Source organism: Arvicola amphibius, chromosome 4 (assembly GCF_903992535.2).
Source record: "Arvicola amphibius chromosome 4, mArvAmp1.2, whole genome shotgun sequence".
Taxonomy (NCBI): Eukaryota; Metazoa; Chordata; class Mammalia; order Rodentia; family Cricetidae; genus Arvicola; species Arvicola amphibius.
In genome coordinates this window covers 45,480,317-45,499,797 of record NC_052050.1, presented here as the reverse complement: position 1 = coordinate 45,499,797, position 19,481 = coordinate 45,480,317, and the positions used below count along the sequence as shown (strand labels likewise).

Sequence of the window (19,481 nt, the reverse complement as noted above, 5' to 3'; positions counted from 1 at the left end):
GGAAGAGCTGCTCCCTCCAGAGAGAACGGGATACAAAGGATGGGAAGGGCATGATGGTGTGGGGGAAACAGCATTCAGGGAGAGAAGTCAGAGCTCCCCGAAAGAGGGGGGGGTTTACAAATGGATGTCATTTAAGCAGCTACAAAAGTAGGCCTGGGATATGCCATGCCTCCCAGTCGGAGTGGAGGGACAGTCAAGACTGGGCAGGGGGCTCTTACAGATCAGGAAGCTCTTTGGCTGAGGCCCTGGGGTAGGGGGCGTGGCGGGTGATGAGCTGGCTTGGGTATGCTCCGCCCTGTTATGGCACAGGTGACTGCTCTGGTTTCTAGCGGACACAAACAGGAGTTTGTCTCTCCTGCCGTTCTTGGCTGGCAGGTGACACAACCCTTTGTTTCCTCCTGACTTCAACTTGTGTCTCTTCCATGGATGTATTATTTTGAAAACAAGTCTCACTGGGGCTTCCTCTCTTCTGGCTCCATGTGTGGGGAGTTCCCTCGGGTCTCTGTTTCTATCATCTTTCTCTCTCCCTCCACGTTTCTCTGTCAGTTCTCCATCTAGAGGAGCCTGTCCCAGGGTCTGTTCAGACCCTGGCAAGAGGATGGGACACCTGCCTTGCCTGGATCTAATGAGTCCTCTGGAGGCAACCGAGGCAGGACAAGCCTCTTCCCTTGTGAGTCCTCTTCTCTGCCGTGCTCCCAGGGGGAGTGAGGAATCAGCTGGGCACCCTCTGCAATGCCAGCCTTGCTCTGGCATGGGCAGGCAGTCTAGGAGAGGAACTGTGTAGAGCAGAGTCTACACTGTTTCCTCCAGGACTCTATTGGAACCAGGAAGAGCGGGAGGCCTGGTTCACTCACTTTACCCACATTCCCAAAGGTCATTCAGTCTGGAGCGTGTGGAATTAAGTTGTAGGTTTAGCCAGCAAGGCAGATGGGCAGCGGCAGAGGGTTATATTGTGCTGTGTACAGAGAGCTCAGCCCAGCTGGCCCCAGGGGCGGCTCTGTACCCCTGGGCTGCACTTGAATCAGACACAGCTTCCACAAGGGCACGGCACCTCAAGACCTCACCTTGCATCTGGAATTGACGAATCCGCTGAGTCCATCATTGGGTTTGGGCAAATTAGAGGCGACAGCCATGCCCCTAACCTTCGTGGTGTGGCTAATGAGGGCCTTCTGCTCTAGGAAATCAATTTCTAAGCCAGCACAGACATTGGGACAGGCAGGGGGCTACGAGCAGAGGCTCTTCCCTGTTTCGAGCCCCCATTTTGAGACTGCTGTTCAGCAGAACCAAGGGCTCAAAAGGCAGGATGAGACCATATACACAGGCTTTCCTTCTAAATCAGGGCTATGGCCATGGCCACACAAGAATGGTGGCCTCTGTGTCCCCGAGAGCTAGCTGAGGCACAGCCCCCGAAGGCCGCAGGCATGTTCCTTCGCCTCTATACTGAGACTGCCACACGCGCTATTTGGACTCTGTATCTTGCGTTCCCTCCTATAAGTGAGCAAGCACAGTGCCTATTCCAGACTGTCCTCATGACGTTCCAGAAATTCCAGCCCCTTTACAGACTACCATGAGCAACCCTGAATCCATGCAGCTGGAGCTGATGGATACCACAGCTGACTTCTGTACCTTCTACCTGCACAGGACAAAAGCCACCGGTCCTAAGCCCTCTGCTGAACCTGGTAGAAAGGCAGAAGATGGGCAGCTGGCTCAGAGCCAGGGGTTGCCTTTGGTGAAGCCACAGTGGGCTTGGGAACCAGTTTCTCCTCCCTAGCCTCTGACATTCAAGTCCCCCGCCCCAGCTGAGGCAAACTTTCTTTCACTTACGTTCTTGACACAAATGGCAGTCCTGCGCTAGGAAGACCAGGGTCAGTGACTTGGAGGTGCTTCTTAGATGGCTCACACTGGGTCTTCACCCTCTCTCTGATTGGTCCTTCTTGGTCTGTATGTTTGGTAGCTTCAGATATCTTTACATTAAAAAATATATCCCAGTTACCTCCCACAGCATCCCAGGGCCATAAAGTCCCCGCAAGGAGCAAAATTAGCAGTGATGGGACATGGCAATGATGAATAGATGGTGACACTGGTGTGTGTGTGGGTGGCAGTGTTAGCAGACACAGAGAGGCTGGCCTTTGCTGTGTGGGTGGCCTCCCTGAGTGATCTTCACATTGCTCTACTGATGGAGGCGGGTCTTCTATCAATCTGTTGATTTCATTGGTTAATAAAGAAAACTGCTTGGCCTAATAGGTTAGAAAATAGGTGGGTGGAGTAGACAGAACAGGAAGAAGGAAGTGAGGTAGATGGCTCAGACAGTTGCCCTGCCTCTACAACGAGATGCAACGAAGCCAGCCGCCAGGTCAGACATGCTGAATCTTTCCTGGTAAGACAACACTCGTGGTGTTACACAGATCATTAGATATGGGTTAGTCAAGATATGAGTAAGAGGCTGAAAAATAATGGGCCAGGCAGTATTTAAAAGAATACAATTTGTGTGTTGTTATTTCGGGGCATAAGCTAACCATGTGGGATCCGGGCAGGACGAAAAGCAGGCCCGCAGCTCCCCACTACACTCTACGGCCTGTTTAAAATTCCTCTGTAAGAGGGTCCTTACCCGTGGAGGGGTCCTTGAACTCCAAGATAAGAAAACTGGAAGAGAACAGACCCTGTTCTAGCTCCTCCCCCATCATCCTAGGATGATCATTCCCAGGAGCCCCACAGGCCCCAAGAGCTACAGGCTGGCCCGGGGACCCTGGCTGGAAGGCTAGGGAGGTGACTATGCAGTCTCCTCTCTGCGCAAAGGCCATGTGTCAGAATTAGGTGTAGGGACTCACACATGTGACATGGCCCTGCCCTGCCTTCTACTACCGCGAACTAGGTGGCTGACATGAGACGCCGTAGGAGTCTGCTCATTTTTCTTGCAATGCGTGCCCTCGATTTCCTTTCTCTTCACAGTAAGACAAACCCCAGAGGAATTTCTGCTTTTCTTTTTCCTTTGTGGCTTGGCGATGGGAGCCGGGGCCTGGTGCATGCGAGGTAAGCACTCCACCATTGAGCTGCACCCCAGGTTCCCTCCTTAGTAATCACGTATGGCAATACTGGACGACTGGCAGAGATCACAAAGAGGGCCGGGAACTGTGGCAAACCAGAACACTCCATTACTGAAAGGGGAGGCTGCCACTGTCTCTGAGATGGCGGCATTAGCAGACCTGATTTTTAAGAGAAGCCAGAACTCCCCTTTTTTTTTTTTTTTTTTTTTTCAAAAAAGTGAGAACTCTCTGCAGTTAAAATATTTGACAGTGCATTTTAAGCAGCTAGCTAGATCCAGCTAGATCCGGTCACTGCCTCACCAGACTGTGACCTGTGATAGAGGCAGGCTCAGCCCCCAAGGACAGGTGGCTGTCTACCTCCCGACATAGGCGCCCTCTGCTCTGCCGTCTCCTTTCATCTGCCCGAGCCTGCCGGGGCCCCAGAGCCTAACATATCCTTCTAGGTACCCTGAAGGCTGTGGGGGACTCAGGTACCAGGGCCAGCCAATGTGACTAAACCGGACAGTTCAGAGTCCACAGAGAAAGTGTGTTACTGTGTGTGTGAGTGCACGCGCAAGCACATGCACGTGTGCTCCATGGAGCTTCCAAAGTGCTAATTTCTCAGGAACAGAGAAGGGAAGGAAGGAGGCATAGCAACAGCTGGCTCTGGGCAGTGAGCAATCCTATCTGAAAATAAAACATTTTACAATCCACAACCGAGGCTCATTAAGAATGAATGGATCGACTGGTATAAATAGCTTGCTGCGTTAAGAAGTCAGGAAGCGGCATATGCGTTCGATGGAAAATCAGTGGCTATGGAACCTGCTTATTAGCTCAGTCGGCTGCTGTTCTGTGCTAACGAGACAGAGGTCACAGGTTCAAAGCTTCACAGGCCGTGTGGCTTTCCCAGCCTCAGGCCAGAGTTACCTCCCCCGCCCCAGGACTGGAACTAACATGGGGGCATAACAGGAAAACACTAGTAAGCCCACAGTTGGCTTCCCCCAGTGTCTGGTACAGCAGATCCCTCACTGTAATATCCAGCCTCCCCCAAATGCCTCTGACTAGCAGCTCACTACCTTGTCAGATATAAAACCCTCAGTTCTGTGGCTGGGTGGTAATTAATTGGAAGACACTGGGTGCCATCCATTATGTCTGACGGCGGCTGGATGCTTAAAGGGTGCTCTGGGAAGAAATGAGGGACCAGTTGCCTCCCCCCTGATTGTGGGTGCGGGTCCAAGAGTGTGAATGGGATGCAAGCAGGTGCACAAACTCAGGGCATGCAGAATTCGCCTGAGAGGGAGTGGCCAAGAGCACAGACAGGCAGAGTAGCTCTGGTTGCACCCCCTCACCCCACTCCCCCTGTTGCCACAAGACCCCCTCCTTCAGTAGTCTGGCAGTAACTCCCTCCCTTGAAAAACCCTCTGAGCCATCAGACAGGACAAAGCCAGCTGTGTGGTGACAGAGACAAGAGCTTCACTAGGAGCTGCACTCACAGGAAGAGCCTGGTCCTTGGCCCTCGGTGCCGCAGACAGGCTACGTGACCTTGTGCGACATCACTCCTCATCCATCACCAAGAGTCAATTTCACCGTCTGCAGCTGCCTTGAGCTTCAAATGAGATAATGACCATGAATCACAGGGTGCCCTGGTCAAGGCCAGCTGCAGCCCCAGTGACTCGGCTTCTCTAGGAGTGCCCTGGTCAAGGCCAGCTGCAGCCCCAGTGACTCGGCTTCTCTACGAGGTGCCCTGGTCAAGGCCAGCTGCACCCCAGTGACTAGGAGGTGCTGGCCCCAGGGAGGGACAGGGGCGGGACACAGTAAGGGCCACCCTGGAAAAACTCTGCAGATTGGCCGAGCCACACTGCTCACCCCAGATGGAACCCAATACTTGCTTCCTCGGGACTCCAGATGCCTCCTGCTTCAGTTCAGTTCTTAAAAACATTGCTTAAAACCTAGTAGCTGCAGGACAGGCTCCAAAGCCACAGAGAAACCCTGTCTCGAAAAACCAAAAAAAAAAAAAAAAAAAAAAAAAAAAAAAACCTAGTAGCTGATGAGGTGGCATCAAAACCCCATTTTTTTTCTTGAAATTACCAAATGGAACAAATCCAAGACCCTGAAGTACTTTCTAGGGTAGATCTTGAAGGCAGCCAGTACATCATCCAGAAAGAAATGCTTGGACTGGGGCTGGAGGGAGGTGGAACCAGAGGACTCCAGAGACAGGCTTCCTAGAGAGGGAACATTCTAGCCTCTGAGCTTCAGGGAGCTTAAGGCAAATGCAGCTGTGCCAAGCCCCGGCCTTTCTGCTGTCTGCCATCTCTAAGGGGACGGAGAGGCAGAGAGTATGTGTACCTTGTGGGTGGGGGAGAGGGGTAGGCACTGCTGAAGGAGCAATAAGCCACGAGCCCTCAGCACTGGCTCTGCTACGTGAAACCAGGCGGCACACAATGGCTAGTTCCATTGACCCTGGGGCTGCCCTTGGCCCTACTGGCCCTTGCAGCCCCCTGGAGGTGAGAATCATAGATGAGGCTCCCCGGAGTCACTAATGGGCATCCTTGTCTCAGTTCAGTACCCAAGGCCCAGGAGGTCAGCCCACCTATCCGACAGCTGTCCCCAGAAGGCGACATCTACTCCATCTCTAATATTCCCAACTGCTTTTGAGACAGGGTCTCACTGTGGTGCCTAGGCTGATCTTGAACTCTGTGGTCAAATGATCCTCCTGCCTCAGCCTCTTGAGTAGCAGGGAGTAAAGGCACAGACCACCCCACCTGGCCCACTATTTTATTCTTAGCATTTAGCTCTATAATGTGTCCCTGCATGCACACGGAAGTTGAATCACACTAGCTCTGGTTATTAAATCAATATGCCTTTCCCCGCAGAGTTGAAAAATCCCTATGTTGGGCTTTCCATGCATTCTCGGGCCTATTTTACTTTAATTTCCGTCCATTCATCTATTTGTGTATTCTATAATAGCTACTCTAAGTTCCACGCAAGCTTTTAAATTGAGACATAATTCATACCCTATAAAGTTCACTCTTCAGGGGGAATACAATGTAGTAGTTTTTAGTACAGTCATAACACTGGGTAATTGCCAGTACTCCTCGATTTCAGAATATGTTCATACTCTGTCCTCACTGGCGGTCTCTCCCCTTCCCCCCATCCTCCCCACCCCCTGGCACATTCATCCTGATGTCTATGGGTTTGCCTAGCCTAGTTATTTCCTATGAAAGGGATCATATAATGCATAGCCTTTGACTCTGGCTTCCTTAACTTAGCATGAAGTTTTCCAGGATCATCCATGTTACAGGACACATACACGTTCATATTGTCTGTCTACACGCACGCACGCACGCACGCACGCGCACACACGCGCGCACACACACACACACACACACACCACACTAAGGTAGATCTTATAAATATATAACTATAAAAAATGGAAGAATTAAGATTTTTTTTTTCCTTTTTGGGACAGCGTCTTGCTATGTGGCCCTGGCTGGTTTGGAACTTGCTATGTAGACCAGGCTGGTCTTGAACCCATGAGGCTTCCTCTGCCTCCCAAATACTGGAATTAAACACCTGGCATGATTGAGATTTTGACCTGATTTTCTGCTCAGGGCTCATTTTTTTTCATCTTTTTGTGAGGGGATGTTTGTTTCCCCAACCTTAGTTCATGTTGAAGCTCAAAACCCCAGGAATTTGGAAGAGTTGAGTGAAGCCTAGGGTGGGGCTGAGTCAACAGGATGAGCGTTCTCCTGAGCAGAGACCAGCGAGTGTCCCACCCCACTGTCCTCACATGCACACACTGAACAAGGTAGCTACTGGGGGCACAAGGGTCATCAGACTAGACTTGTCAGGACCTTGATCTCGCTCTACCAGCCAGACATTTAAACAAATCAATTTCTGTAGCTTGAGGCACCCACTCAGTCTGTGGTACTTTGTTACAGCAGCCGAAGCATACTAATACAATAACACTTAAATTTTCTTCATGCTGGTCCCTAGAATTTCCATTTAAAGTCGGCTTCCAGGCATGAAATAATTTTTGTTGCAATTAGAAACAGGTCTTTTCACTTTGGCTTCTAATTAGTCAGTATGGATTAAAGCTACTTATTTTTAAAACTGAATTATCTTTTTGTTTTTTGAGACAGGGTTTCTCTGTGTAGCCCTGGCTGCCCTGGAACTTGCTCTGTAGATCAGGCTGACTTCAGATTCAGAAATCTGCCTGCCTCTGCCTCTAAAGTGAGTGCCAGGACTAAAGGTGTATGCCACCACCACCCGGCTAAATTGATTTATCTTCAGCCTTGTCAATTTCTAGATTTCTTTATTAATCCTAGGGCTTTATTTGGAGTTGATTGATTGCATACGTCAGCTACAAAGAAGGTAGATTCCTTTGTTCGTTTCCACTGTTAAGAGAAAGCTGCTTATTTCTTGCTCTACTGCATTAATTAATAACTAATAAGGGTCAGGAGAGATGGCTCAGAGATTAAGAGCACTGGCTGTTCTTGCAGAGGACTTGAGTTCAATTCCTAGCACCCACATGGTGGCTTGCAACTGTCTAACTCCAGCTACTTGGGATATGGCACCCGATCGGGCTTCTGTGGGCACCAGACACACTCACGGTACACAGATACACATGCAGGCAAAACACTCACATACGTAAAATAAACCTACAACAAAAACACCTAACAAAGGCCAGAGCATAGGTTTTGGCAGGGGCACTTGCCTCACTCGCTCAAGGCCGGGGTTTATCCCAAGCGCCTGACAGAAAAATGCAGCACACAACCATACAAGGCCAAACTCTCAAATAGGATCAAATGATGGAGATTCTTGATTTGGATTTTGATTGAACATGGCTTCAGGGCCATGTTATCAGTTAATAAGATTTGCTTTTGTTTTTAGACACAGGCTTACTCTGTAGCCCAGGCTAGTCTGGAACTCACTAGAACTCAATACGAAACTGAGGCCGGTCTTGAACTCAGAGGCCTCCCTCCTCTACCTCCCAAGTTCTGGGTCCCCTCTAGCCACTCCTGAACTAGAGGCATCTGTGATGTAATGAGAGCATGCACCACAGGGCCTGGCTTCAGGAAACAATTGGAAAAACAGGACATCTGAATTAAAATAGGCAAATAATAGATGTAGGAAGAACCACTCGGCTGTGGACATAAAAACGATGAAATATTGTTTTTCCTCCCTGTGCATCGGCCCCAGTTAGAACCCTCAACACTGGCAGCAAAGATGCATAGCCTCACTGCTGCAGCGTGGATGGCTAGGTTATTACATGGTCCCGAGCTTCGGTTTGCAGCTTCCAGGCCGAAAGATAATTCAAGGTAAAATCTAGAAACATTAAGGTCCATTTATAGAGAACAATGAGAACATAACCCAATGCTCATGGGATTTTATTCAGCCACAGAAGTGAAGTACAACCTAGATCTAAGTAGAAGTAGCTCATGACATTCTTGTGACAGGCTGGCATGATAGCACACACCTTTGATCCTGTCATTAGAGACAGAGGTGGTCAGACCTCTGTGATTTTGAGGCTAGCCTGATTTACACAAAAAGTTCCAGGTTAGCCAGGGCTACACGGTGAGGCAGTCTCAAAACAAACAAATAAATGTGACTGCAAAAAACCAACAGAGTCACTGGCTAGAAAGAGCCTGTTTATTTCTGTTCCAAAGCAAATTGAAAGGCCTACATTCAGTGGGTGTTTGGTTAAGGGCTATGGTGTAAGGACAAACAGAAGACGTTACTGGTTTTCATTCCTTGCTGAATTATTCAACTTGTATTTTTATACTATTAAAAATTAATAAAATCGTGGAGGTGGATGGGAGGGCACCTATCTCGCAAACATCTATTAACTCCTAGATCCCTGTGCATATTAAAAAGCTTGGGGCCAGTGAGATGTCTCTGTGCACTTGCTGTGTAGGGCTGGTGACACCCACGTAAAGGTGGAAGGAGAGATCACACCCCTCCAGCCTCCACATGTGCATCGTGGCATGTGCGCACCTGCACATACAAATAGCATACAAACATGCATGCACACAAACAAAATTAAAACCAAAGCCGTTTATAACCCATCTCTATCGTTTACCTCTACATTCCCAACAGGGCACGAGAAAGGAAGCAAGGGAGGACTAGGATGTGAGCAGGAGAGGGTGGGAGACATAGCTGCTGGAGCCCAAGGCTTGGGATCGGGGTGGGGGGTGAGGAAGATGGTCACAGACAGGTTGAAGATGGGGTGAGATGGGACTAGCCTCAGCTCCATGCCTGTGGGAGGAAGGGTGACAGAAGAAGGGTGGCCTGGAGTCCCTGAAGGCCTGGGGCAGGAAGAGAACTTCATGGTGAGAGCAGGTGGCTTTACCAGCCTTCAAGCATCTCTTGGGTCCATTTGGCATCTCATGGACCAGAGGCGCCTGTGATAGAATGAAAGCTCCCCACGGCCTCCTTTGCAGGCTCAGGCTCGCTCAGTTGCTTGCCAATCTGTGGAGTCTCTCGTCTACCTTGCTCCTGTGTTATGTGCTAAGGCACTGGCCTGCTGAGGACGGATGTGGCCTTGCCACAGGACTTTGCAGGGTGGTACAAATGGTACCCACAGTGATGGCTACTCTGAGCCCTCCTGAACTCAGTCAGCCCAATCGTGGTTCTGCAAGAGCTATGAACACTAGCTGGCCCTAGGTCACAGCCAGCTGCCATGACCTTGGGCACCTGATGGTAGGGAAGTCCCTTTCAGAACTGGAAAGCACCATGGGGATACAGTCTTCAGAGGACCGGACAGATGAGACAGCCCTACACTATACTCTAATGGCTGCCTGCTGAAGGCCCTCTGCTCCCTGGAGTCCAACAGACACAGGGGCCAGAACAGCAGCCTCTGCCAGCTCCCAGGATTCCTTAAGGCAGGAGTAACAACATCCTGCCCATAGGCTGCCATGAACCTCGCCCTGAGGTTTACATGAGCTACCACGAAGACACAGGGAGGGACTGGAAGCTCCCTCATCTCAGTGTATAACTCAAGAATGTCCTTAGGTAAGGATGGCTCCCACACACCAGCTGGTCTAGTCTCACTCAAGTACAGTAGCCGGGGTTACACCCCGCAAGGACATGGCCAGACCTGGGGCAGTCAGGGGACTGCCTCAGCCAGAATGCAGAGACGAACCAGAGCGGGTCCAGACGCTGCCCAGCACCGGCCACAACAGCTGAAGAGCTCACACTATTGGGCCCGTTCGCAGCTCTGGCCAACCCTACACTGTGGTTTCTACGCTGACAGGACTCTCCTGTCCTCTCCTAGGCTCTCTTCCTCTGCCTTCCGAGTGCAGCCCTGACCTCCCCAGCACCATACACCCTAGGGTGTCTCTCAGTGTGGGCACAGATGTGATCACCGCCAGCTCTCCTTCCCTGCCCTGCTTGCTGTCTGTGGGCCTTCGTGCTGCAAGTCACTTGGGGACCACGGGACTCCAACAGGCCTGACATAGCAGCCTGAGGGCTCTGCCCCTCATCGCCTCAGAGGGAGAGTCAGTTCCTGCAGAGAGCCTCTATGCTGCCTCCCTTCCAAGTGTGTGGGAATGCTGGCCTCCGCACCTGTGCATTCAAAAGGCCACCTGTGTCTCCACAGTGGAGGAGGTGCTGGGAGCGCAGCTGTGTCTGTGTCTGTGAGTGTGTATGAGCATATATGCCAATCTACATGCGAGTGAACATGTGTGAGTGTCTGAGCCTGTGACTGTATGGATGTGTGCACCTGTGATCATATGCATGCATATGTGCGCACCTGTGATCATATGCATGCATATGTGCGCACCTGTGATCATATGCATGCATATGTGCGCACCTGTGATCATATGCATGCATATGTGCGCACCTGTGATCATATGCATGCATGCGTGTGTGTGTGTGTGGTTATTGGAAGTGGATGTGTGGTGAGGACTCTACAGTGGGCACTTGGGTCCCATCTGCCTACACAGACCTCAGGCCTCTTCACAGCCATCCACAGCAACATTCTGAACCTGCTGGTCCATTTGCTGCCGTTTCTGAGGTCACATCCCTTTCTTTAGACTGTGGGATAAGGATATACCCAGAGAGAATGTCATGATGGAAGATGGCTACTTCCTCAGGTTCAGTGGTCATGACATCTTTGTGAGACAGTGTCCTAGCCAGGCTGCTCCCCACAGTCCCCCTACATACAAGAACAGGACATACATACATGCTAGGTCTTCCCCTGCGGCCCTGTGCCTTGCACACCTGTTTGTGGCATCAGGGAAGCTAGATGCCAGGGAGAGCTGCAGCATCAGGATGAAGGGAGGGACAGCTGTGAGGAAGGTGCCAAGGGACACAGGGACAGAAACTCCCTGAGAAGGGACAGTGCGTGCCCAACATGGTTTGTTTGCAAGGGTGGCTTCACAGGGGTTTCACCTTCCGAGGCCTGCTGCTTAGTGACCTTTACTTTTCTATCACAAACATGTGTTACCCTTTTGATAAGGAAAGAACAGCCCACAAGACATGAAGACAGTCGGGTCATCTCCCAAAGCCCTTTAAAAGCTGCTGCCAGGCCTGTGATCTTGAGGCCACCCTTTCTGAGACAAGCCACCAGCAGGTAACCCCTCACTCATCAGGCTGAAGTATGACCACTACAGGGCAGAAGCAGCCAGACCCAAAGGGGAAGGGTCTGCCCCAGAGCCCAGCTCTGGTCCTCAGTCTATGTGGTTATAAGATGGTGCTACTGAAGTTGGGTGGTAGTGACGCATGCCTTTATCCCAGCACTCAGGAGACAGAGGGAGGCGGATCTCTGTGAGTTTGAGGCCAGCCTGGTCTACAAGAGCCAGTTCCAGAACAGGCTCCAAAGCTACAGAGAAACCTTGTCTTGAAAAACAAACAAAAGATAGTGTTACTAAGTATCTACTTTGAGAGCCTCCTGCAGTTTCTGTGAGATAGGGACTTTGAAAATCAATCAGAAACACAAAAACACCCACAAGACAGCACAGAGCCCTCTACAGCACCAACTGCCATCATAGCAGGACACACTCATCTCTGGAGAGTCACCCTGACACCAAGTCACCCTGCTCACTAGGACCTAGACAGCCAGGGATCTCCCACTCTTGAGAAACAAACAGGCAAAGGAAGGAGGTGCTGCAGGCCTGAGAGAGATGATCCCAATACCCCTGCTGACTCCCTAAGGGTTGGGGACGGCTCCCTGGGGAGAGTACTCCTACTGTGTACAAGGCCCTGGGTTCCAGCCTCAGCACCACAAGCAAGAACAAGACAAACGCTGGGGCTGGAGAAATGGCTCAGTAGTTAAGAGCATTGGATGCTTTTCCAGTGGACCTGGGTTCAATTCTCAGCACCCACATGACAACTCACAACTGTCTGTAACTCCAAGATCGGACACCCTTGCACAGACATACATGCAGGCAAAACACCATACATGCGCACAAAATAAAAATAAATAAATTTAGAAAAAAGACAAAAGCTTTTGGAGTGACAAGCCATTCCTGCAAAGAGCCACAGTGCTGCTCTTGCACCTGAGTTACTGCCTTGCTGGGAAAGCAATCCCAGAAGGACCCTCTGACTGTGCCTCTACAGAGCAAGACATCACTGTGCTTGCGGTTAGAGATACGCTCTGTTCAGGAGCAAGCTGGAACTGAGGACTCCGGGAGCCCCACGGAGAACATCTTACCTCTCCCTCGGGCCCATGTATAGACACGGGTGGCTTCAGAGCTCTGAGGTTGGGGTTCTATGGGCTCCACGGGCAGAGGTCGGAAATGGGGATCACCAGCCCGTCCAGGGGTCTTCACGGGCAAGATGTACTTGGGGAGCCCTTTGTAGAACCAGGCCCCTGACCTCTTCCAGACCTGTGAAGGAGAGACACATGCTTAGAGTACAGGAAGTGGCGCTGCCTCGCCCCTGCATGCTCCTCTCACGCAGCCCTGCTGCTCCTCATTTCCTGCTTGTAAGGGATGTTAGGAAAACCATCCATTGCTACTGTGTCTGTCCTGTCACCCACCAGAATCCAAGAGCCTGCCTAGCTACTTCCTGCCCAGCCCAACCCTTCCCCACTTCTAGTACACAAATGCTAACAAGCAGGAAGTGTTTCGGTTCCTGACCTGTCCACTTGGGCTGGGCCCCCCATCGCCAGCTGCCTCACCAGCACCTTCTGTCTTGGGGCTGAGGCTGAGGCTGAACAGGACAGACTGATCCAGTCTTAAGCAGCTGCAAGCAGCTCCTCCAGGCCAGTCAGTCATGGATCCTCCCATGAACCCATGTTCAAGCCCCAGCTTCTCAAGGAGAATGTCCCCATCCCCACTATTCTAAGCATCCCTCTGGGTCACATCATTGTCCCTCAGCAGTGTCTCAGGCCTGGTGTGGCTTCTCCCACAGCACAAACATATTGTCTCCTCCTTTCCACTTTAGCTTTGTGCTTTTGAGGGTCCCAGCCTCCCATGAGCCCCCCATTCCACACAGCCATCAGGGCCTCTCAGAGCTGCTGGGAGGAGACAGGTAGATGATGCTGGCTGGGTCCCATCTCTTTCCCTTGGAGAAGAGTTGAAGTAGGAAGAAGTGTAAAGATAACAGGGATGGTTGAGAAGGGGACTCAGAAAGCTGCATGGATCCCTAGAAGTTGAGGGTGCCCACCCTTATCCAGAATAGGAATGGCAGTCAGGGAAACCTCTGGGAATCCCTCTGAGCCCTGTCATCTCCAGGATGGCTCCCCTGGCTCCCCTTTCTTGCTCACCATTGGAAGAATCAATGGTAGGAGAATCAAATGACTCAAACAAGAGGCTGTTTGATCAAGGCACAACCAACCGCAGATCCCATGTGCACTGGCTGGCTGCAGTGTTGGGTGACTACCAACCTCTCTGGGCTTTGCTCGTTTCACTGGTGAAGCAAAGGAATGCTTGCTAGGCTGGGAGTGCCCAGCATTGCGTCCAGCACCCCACAGGTGCCTTCCTCCTAGGGTTCTGGGAAGGGTGACGGAGGGCTTAAGGAAAAGCCAGGCTAGGCCACATCACAGTATCTGGAAGCTCTCCCTTGAGGGATTCTCTACAGACACGGAAAGACTAGAATCTCCAAGAGCCTCAGATTAGAATTCAGAGCAGCAGCTGAGATAAGGCCCCCCAAACCCTTGATACCTACTTCAGGAACAGCCAAGAGCTGCATAATCTCTTTTCCTGTGAAGGGAATGGCTTAGATTACTGAGTAAGGAGGACTGGAGCGAGGGAGGGCTGGGGTCACCTTCCCAGAGAAAAACCAGGCATGGCCGGTTCTAGGCAGACATTCAGAGTCAGTCCTGCGGCCATGGCCCAGCTGTTGTGTGATGCGGACCTTCAGTGTCCCCACCAGCAGGCAGATCTGGGGTGGCACTGTCTCGCAGAGTGGATCAGACTCGTGAGCGGACTGAAAACCTCAAAGCAGGTGCCCATAGATGATAGTTGTCACCTTGGTCACCCTGTGTGACAAGCACAAACAATGTTTTCCTCCAGGGGCCAAATATCCTATTTAAAAGAAAGAGCTGGAAACAGAACTCCAGGTCGGCTGACTGTGAAGTGGCTTCTTACTCCCTAAGTGTCCACGGGCCATGTTTAAACTGTGGCATATTATAATAAAAGCTGAGAGAGGGGAGGAGGGAAAGGGGGGTGGCAGAGGCACGAGCACACTGTCCCAGGCCATGCACATTTGGGAAGAACCAGGATAAACTAGGACGTCATTGAAGGGCTTCTCTGAGCCTTTAAAGTACAAATGTGCACAGCATTCTCCAGTAGTACAAAAGCACACACCAGCCTCTCTGCTTAGAATCTGCCTGGTTGGCTTTGGCTTTCTAACTATCCACCCTCCATCCACCTTACACACACACACACACACACACACACACAGCACCCCTCATCCTTATCCCCACACCCCTATCTTTACCCTAAACCTCACCCCATCCTTATCCTGTACTCCTTGCACCCCACCATCCTTTCCAGCCCCCCACCCCATCCTTACCCAGCACACAACCTCACTCCTCACTCCCATGTCTGCTGTAGAAATAGAACGATAATAAGCTGACCACAGCCAGTGCTTGCTGAGGGAGGTACAGACGGTTCTCCCAGGTAGACAAGGGGTCATGGGACTCCCAAGTCCAGAACATAGTGCAGTGCACATCACTCAGCCACTGCTGCCTGTACAGAAAGGGCCTGCCCTTGGATGGCTCTGTTACAGTTTTGTTTCTTAGGTGGTGCTGGGGAATGGGACCCAGAGCCATGGGGTCCATGCGGAAAGCATGCTAGGTGACACTCTAGCCCGGAGGCTCACCAGGGTGCGTCTCTCACCCAACACAGACAGTGGGATGAATGTTCTCTGGCGTCCCTATGAGAAAACCTCCCATGTTTTGATTTCTCAGGACTGGAAACTACTGCGGTTTGAATTCTTGTCTCTTCTCTGGAGAAAGCTTGATCTTCAGTACGTTGATTACATTCAGTGGTAGGGCCTTTGGGAGACAGATTAGGTGTGGTCCCGGAGGTGGGTCCTCTGTGGTGTTAGTGGCTTTATCAGAGGAAGAGGAAGCTGAGTCTGCTGGCACAGGCCTGTGATCCTAGCAGCTCAGGAGGCAGAGGCAGGAAGATCTCTAGTTCCAGGCCTGTCTAGGCTAGAGTGAGTTCAAGGATAGCCTGGGCAATTTCGACTGTCTCAAAATTAAAAATAAAAAGAGGGCTGAGACTATTGCTTGGTGGCAAAGTGCTTGCCTAAGTCTCTGGGTCTCATCTCTAGGTCCAAGGGTGGAGAGTTGATCTAGCAAGATGGATCGTCGTGACCTGAGCTCAATCTCCAGAACCCATGTGATGGTGGAAGCTGTCCTCTGATCACCCACATGTCCCGCAACACCTGTGCCCCCTACTGTCTCTCTCTCTCTCTCTCCCTCCCTCCCTCCCTCCTCTCTCTCTCTCTCTCTCTCTCTCTCTCTCTCTCTCTCTCTCTCTCTCTCTCTCTCTCTCACACACACACACACACACACACACACACACACACACATTTTTAAAATTTGGGACTAGAGAGATGGCTCAGCAGTTAAGAGCACTTGCTGCTCTGGTGGAGGACTCAGGTTCAGTTCCCAGCACCCACATGCTGGCTCACCACCACCAGTAACTCTAGTTCAGGGTGCGCAGTGCTGTCTTCTGGGATCTGTGCGGTCCTGTATGTACATGGCATACATACATACATACATACATACATACATTCATACGTACTAGCAAACATTCATACACACAAAATTAAATAAATCTTTGTAAAAGGGGTAGGGGTGCTGGCGATATGGCCAGGTCTGAGGACCTGTCCCACAGTGGGAGGAGAGAGCCAACTCACAGAAGTTGTCCTCTGACTTCTCTATGCCTCCTGTATGCAAAATAAAGAAGCAAAAATGCAGAACCAAGTCTTGCCACAAGACATAGCACGGAGGCCCTCACAGACACAGGCACCGTGCTCTAGGAATTCCCAGTGCCTAGAAAGGAGCCAAAGAAACGTCTGTACTTTACTAATTGCTCCATATCTCAGGTATTCTGTTATCACAACAGAAAATGGACCAAGACAGTAGTGCACACTGGCCTAAAACCCACAAAGCACAGGAATGGAGTCTCCTTCCCTCTTCTCAGGGCATATAGTGCCAAAAGTTCTTGAGGAAGTTTATCAACCCCAGTTTTCAGATGGAAAAACTGAGGCTTCAACAAGCTCAGCCACTTGCCTAAAGTCTATGCAGCATAATCTTATTTTTCAGACAGGGTCTCATGCATCCAGGCTGGCCTCTTCCCCACCATGTATCACGGCAATTTTTCTGTGTTAATAAGAAATGGGAGCCAGGTGGTGGTGGTGCATGCATTGTCTTTAAACCCAGCACTCAGGAGGCAAAGGCAGAAGTATCTCTGTGAGTTCAAGGCCAACCTGGTCTATAGAGTGAGTTCCAGTACAGCCAGGGTTACACAGAGAAACCCTGTGTTGAAAAACAAAAACCAAACAAAAATGGTCTCCACCAACACTTCTGTCCCTCATCTCCCAGATCAGGTCGGCTGTGGTCAGGTTCAGCCTGATGAATCCAGCCCCTGCTGAGGACATTAGAACTGTTCCTGCTCTTTGCCTCATTGGAGCCGGGCTAGGTCTCTTCACAGTGTACTCATGAATTTATATTGGCTACAGCCTCAGATCACGCTCAAGGACCTAAGGCATCTCTCCACCTTTAGATGAGATGCCTCACAAAGAACATCCACCCATGCACAGAGACACAGGGCAAGGTCCCCTGAATCTGCACCTTTGCTTAGGAACAGTTTCCATGGGAGAGGCACTGTTGGGTCTTAAGGTCACCAAGTTTTTTTTAAACAGATTTTTTATGTAATTTATTTTTATTTTATGTCCATTGGTGTTTTACATATATCTATATCTATATCTCTGTGTGAGGGTTCTGGAATTGGAGTTACAGGCAGTTGTGAGCTGCATGTGGGTGCTAGGAATTGAACCTGGGTCCTCTGGAAGAGCAGCCAGTGCTCTTAACTGCTGAGTCATCCGTCCAGCCCCTCACCCATGTCCTTACTGTTGACCAGATGGACTTACTATTTCAGATTCAAAGAGGGATGAGAGGGAGCATCCAGCAAGTGTGCTGCAGAAGAGTGAGTCCCTGGGCATCTTCCCAGTGGTGCCCACTCCAGCCCTTCATCTGCTCCCCAGCAATGGCACAGCTACCAGAAGCCACACTTCAGTTCCACCATCTACCACAACAACCTATCTCCACCCCACCCCCCTTCAAAATACTCATAACCAAGTGCGTTATGAAGATGGGATAAGGGGCTGCAGAGATGGCTCAGAGGTTAAGAGCACTGGCTGCTCTTCCAGCAGTCCTGAGTTCAATTCCCAGCAACCACATGGTGGCTCACAACCATCCATAATGGGATCTGGTGCCCTCTTCTGGCATGAAGGCATACATGCAGGCAGAACACTGTATACTTAATAAATAAATAAAATCTTTTAAAAAGAGGAAAAAAATGAAGATGGGATAAAGGACACAGGATCTGAAGTACAAGGCTAAATAGCTTACAACTGCCAGGAGTCTGCTTTTCAGAGGGCTAGTTACCCCCAAACTTTATATAAACCATATCAGCTTCAATCCAGAATCTGTGTTCCATGCGCACAGCCCTCCAGCCAGCCAGTCTTGTCTCCCCCAGGACTCAGTGGGCAAGTCTGCGGCCAGCCAATGAAATGGTCGTTTCTGAAAGATTCTGCTCTGCTACTAATCTTGTTGTCACTGTCCTGTAGGTGGATGGTCCGCTGGCTTACACTGCCACTCAGAAGGGTTGGGATACTGGACTAGTATGGGAGCAGCGATTCCTGAGCTCCCCTGCCCCTATCAGAGGGTCCGGAGCTTAGGTGCCTCACTCAGCACAGGAGAGTGTCCCCAAAACACTCTGTCGGTATTTTGGAAATCACTTTCTGCATGGCTGAGCAAGTAGTAGGAATGCCAGCGGGCCAAGTTCTGAGCAGCAATCCCATCCAAGCCTGGCCACGCACATCCTGACCCTCTCTTGCCTCACCACCCAGCTCCAACCCTACAACCTGCATAACAATAGCCTCCAATCATGTGACTTCTGCCCAGGGCATCCTGGTTCATCACTCACTGCCTGGCACCAACACTTGGCCCCTCCCCAAGAACAGGGCCAGGACCCCACCCTGGGCTAGGCCCACAGACAGGAGAACTCCCTTCTGGAGAAGCCAAGTGTTGCTGCTCCCCAAGTGTGGTTTGCTGTGATAAGGCCAGCAAAGCAGCCAGCCTTGAAAATGCCATTTAACGAGAAAAGACCCACACGGCTGTCATGGTGCTTGTAGGGGGTGTCTGGCAGCACTTACCGCTCCCTGGAACCACCGCTTTGTGCTAGGTTTCGAGGTTTTCATTACCATTTCAGCTCACGGCCAACCTGACTGCAGATACTGATGGATATTAGCCAAGCTGCTCCCAGGGAATTTTAATTACCACAGTAACAATCGCTAATCACCAGCATTTCCTAAATGACTGTGGCAGGAGCAGGTGGTAATTGCCCAGGCTCTGGTGGTAGGAAGGGGACAGTCTGGGGAAGTGGCTGTTGGCAAGGATGAAGAAGGGAGGCCGAAGACCCGAGTCTGCCCGCTGTTTAGTTCTTTGTGGGTATCTTAACTGGCTTGCCCACTCTCTCTGCCCCTCAGTCCACAAATGAAGGGGCAGGGACACTCTGACCTTTGTACTTGCTCTTCCTAACACTGACAGTACCTGTTACCCCAGATGAGCTCTTATTCTACTAGGGGGAAATCACTTTTATCTAGAACGTTCCACAGAGAGAAAGCCCCACCCCCTCTCCACTGTAAGACAGAGAGCCTGGCTGAACCATGGTCACCTCTGGACCTGCGCATTTTCTGGCGGGTGGAAGTTTCTGAGACAGCAGGAGCCTCTAGCCCCCCACCCCCGCCCGCCCCAGAAACCTTCTGGATGAG

At 50.9% G+C, this 19,481-nt stretch overlaps 1 protein-coding gene across 1 annotated transcript in view; it reads right to left on the bottom strand.

Annotated features, from left to right (window-relative positions):
• Rph3al (rabphilin 3A like (without C2 domains)) overlaps positions 1-19,481 on the bottom strand; it is a 145,416-nt gene that overhangs the window by 10,773 nt on the left and 115,162 nt on the right. The window contains 1 exon segment of the mRNA XM_042055018.1: positions 12,679-12,853. Coding sequence (XP_041910952.1) covers positions 12,679-12,853 — 175 coding nt within the window.